This window comes from Lipotes vexillifer, unplaced genomic scaffold (genome assembly GCF_000442215.2).
Source record: "Lipotes vexillifer unplaced genomic scaffold, Lipotes_vexillifer_v1.1 scaffold671, whole genome shotgun sequence".
Taxonomy (NCBI): domain Eukaryota; kingdom Metazoa; phylum Chordata; class Mammalia; order Artiodactyla; family Lipotidae; genus Lipotes; species Lipotes vexillifer.
Window position 1 is genome coordinate 2,511,723 of NW_006782851.1, and position 3,583 is coordinate 2,515,305.

General features: G+C 53.2%; 1 protein-coding gene across 1 annotated transcript in view; it reads right to left on the minus strand.

Annotated features, from left to right (window-relative positions):
- Positions 1–3,102, minus strand: part of TMEM132D (transmembrane protein 132D) — a 697,263-nt gene extending 694,161 nt beyond the window's left edge. The window contains exon 1 of the mRNA XM_007455447.1: positions 3,024–3,102. Coding sequence (XP_007455509.1) covers positions 3,024–3,102 — 79 coding nt within the window. The remainder of the gene's footprint in view (positions 1–3,023) is intronic.
- Positions 3,103–3,583: the final 481 nt, after the last annotated feature.

Consider the following 3,583-nt stretch of genomic DNA (forward strand, 5'->3'; position numbering starts at 1 on the left):
CACACACACACACACACACTCTCTCTCTCTCTCTCTCTCTCTCTCTCTCTCTCTCACACACACTCTCTGTCTGTCTCTCTCTCTCTCTCTCTCTCTCTCTCTCTCTCTCTCTCTCTCTCCCCCCTAACGTGCTCCCTCCTGGACACTTTTTCCTCCCCTGAGAGCCCGGACAAGGTGTCACTGTAAAACCAAAGCGCCTTCCAGTCCAGAGCTGTGGGAGGATATTTCCTAAATAAGAGGTGATGCTCAGCCACCCAGATGCTTCACTTCTGACCTAAGAGGGAAGCTAGCAAGGTGGAACCACTCTGCGCGAAGGTGCCCTCACAAAGCCACTGCCCAGGAGGCTGGCTGCACTCTGCCACGAGATGCAGGCAGGGCACGTGCCCAACACGGCCCACAGACAGGGGTCCATCACCGCAGCGGCTGCTCTCCCGGGATCCCAGACCTCTGAGTGTCTGCTTCTCAACGGCATTTGCAAGAGAACATAACTCTGGGGGATGCAGGTCAGGGTCATCACAAGCAGCCTACATGGTGCCACCTTCCTGACTCTGTGTTGAAAACCTGCCTGGCTCTTTGCCCATCTCTAGTCTCATTAATTTGTCTTTGGGCCCCTTTACTTTCCATGCCCTGCCCCCCACCCCCCATGAAACGAATGCAACATGTTAAAACACATCTGCAAGCTGGCACAGCTGTAATCTGCATCAGGTTCCCCAGGAAGACTAGACTCTAAACGTAAAACACAAACTCTCTGACAACTTAATTTAAGGCTGTTCTCCAGGAAAGGCTGGGACTGCACACCAGTGCTGGTAAAAACTTTTTGTTTCATAATAGAGTTCCCAGGTCCCAAGGGATAGAACTGCAAGTGATGAAACTTTATTTTTATTTGATTTTCAAAAGATCTATGAGGTTGCTCTATGACCAATCACTTCCTGCTCATAAAATTTAAACATATGGGTTCAAAGACATTAGCCTGGTAATGAAAATGTGCACATCTGTTCCTTCAAGTCTTCATCTTTGGAAAGAACTAAGGCAATGCAGTAAATATAAAAATATGCTGAAACACATATTTAATATTTGGTAATAATCTCCATCTTTCCATCAGACCCAGACAAATTAGACACTTTGGATGGTGTGTGTCTATGAATATGTTTCCTTCCAATTAAAATCCTCTTAAATGTAGTCCATCTTGGATTTCAAGCTTTTTTAGAACTTTCAGGTGGTCGGAGGATCTGAGAGGGGAAAGTGATGTGAACATATGGGAAAAAGAACTGAATGGTCCATGTGTTTAGAATTCATATCTACACCAGGAAATTTTCTACAACTGGAAGGTTTCAGGGCTGTGAAACTCAAAATATGTCATAGGCTGGGCTTACTGCATCCTTCCACAAGCCGAGACCTCCACATCAGAGTTCCTCATGTTAAGGACATTTTCAGTGTCTCCACTTGAAAAATTCAGAACTATCAGAGGAAATACGGTTCTCTTCAACCCTGCTCAGTCTAATAAAGAAATCAGTAACAGAACTATGTGTGTACCTAACCGAGGAAACATAATAGTTAGGTCATATTTACAAAGCTATTCTGAACCTTAATAAAACCTTTTTATTGCGGCATAAAAACAGAGAAGTCTATTCCTATTATCAAACCAAGTGACAACCAATAAAAAACATGCCTCGTAGCCATAGGCAAGCAAGTCTGCTGGGCTGTTGTTGCTGTGGATCTGGGGTTTTTTAACCTCATGTCTGCCTGGGGTGTATTCACTGAATTCATCGAGCTTTTCTTCCATTTCTTGTGCACATCACAAATCCCCGAGGCACTGGTCCTCAGAATTATTCTAACTCATAATTAGGAGACATGAGCCCATTACGACCGCACTTGAAAAGACAGCCAAGCAGGGTGGGCATAGGTCACCCTCTTCCTACGTCACACCAGTACAAAAGCCGGCTATTGTCAGATCTAAAGCAATGTAACCTCAGCGTTGCCTGAAGAGCTCAGAGAACAGAAAATCCCTGTAACTAAAAAGGCTCTCTGTGCATGACAATTGGCTTTGAAGTTTGAGAGAGATCTCATCTCGAAAATCTTCTCAGGAAAAAAACAACTCTGTTTACAGGGATTTGGGGACACACATGGGAGACTGCTAAGATGCTCCGCTTTGCTCCTTATACATTTCTCTGCAGGAAAGAGGCCCCTGTGGGAACCCCACACAAATAAAGAGACCTGATCAGTAAGGAGAAAGAATGGCTGGTCCTTTCTACAACCTCCGGTGTGAATCGAATAATCTCCCTTCAAAGAATTCGTGTCCTGAGCTTCCAAACTTGCTGTGCCAATGACAGACTGGGATGGAGACAGATGAGGCAAGCAGATGCGGGATGCCCGCCTTCCTCACAGCTGCAAGTCAGGGGCTCTGCTGGGATAACGCAGGTGACAAGCAGGGTTTAAACTCCGCGTCCAACCTGCACGGACGCTGCCACCGGACAAACAGCCACAGAAGGCAAAGGGAGAGAGAAGCCTCTTAGAGAAACGCAGGGCCACCTCTCCGGAGCTAGCCCCATGCCACAGGCACAGGAGCCCACGATGCACGCGACAGCACTCCCATACACAGGCGTGCTCCGGCATGATTTCCTCACGGGTCCGTGCCAGTAGGAAAAGTCAAGCCCAAATTCCAGAACCTTTCCAGGAGGTCACTTCAGCCCCTTCCTCTGACATCTAGCTCAGCCCTCCCGGGGCCCACCTCTCCTTTCAAGGTTCTCCACGGCCCCCCTCGCAGAGTGGAACACGCGGTCGGGTGAACGAGGCTATTTTTCCGCCTGGGCGGTCTCACTCAGGGCCTCCAGCCCCAGTCTTCCGGGGAGGCATCTGCTACGAAGGGGCAGCGGGAGGACCTCGGCCGCCTCACGCGCGCGCGTGTACAAGCACAAACGCACACCCACACCCACTCTGCCGGCCGCCCCCATCCATGCACGCCCTCCCACACACTCCCAGCAAAGTTCGCCCCGGGGCCCCAGAGGGCGGCGGCGTCCCCTTACCTTTGGAGAACAGGGCGGCCAGGCTGACGAGCACGGGGGACCAATGGTGCCACAGCGTTCCCATCGTAGACGCGCACATCCCGGAGACCCGGAGCGAGGACCGGCGGCTCCCCGGCGCCGTCTGGGCGGTGAAGACACAGTCGCCAAGCGCCCGGAGGACGGGAGCTGGCCGGGAGGGCGAGGGAGCGCCGGGCTAAGGGCGCGAGCGGCCGCGGCGCCCTGCGTCCTCCTCCCGCCCCTCCATGGCCTGCGGAAGGCGACACCGCGCGCCGCTCCGGAGTTGCTCTCCCGAGTCCAGCGCGCGCGCAGGCAAACCCCACCTCCCTTTCACCCCCACCAGGATATTTTTACTTTCATCCACGCGAATTTGTTCCTTGCCGTTTACCCAGCGAGGACTGGCCCCCAGGTGGCCCCCAAAGGGCGCCTCCGGGAGCGCGGGGACGCGGGGCGGGCGGCTCCGGGTGGGCTAGCGGGCGACGGCGGGGCGGCGGGGCGGCGGCGTCCGGGGCGGAGGCGGTGCGGGGACCTCCGGCCGGGGGGCCGGGCGCCCGGAGCGGGGC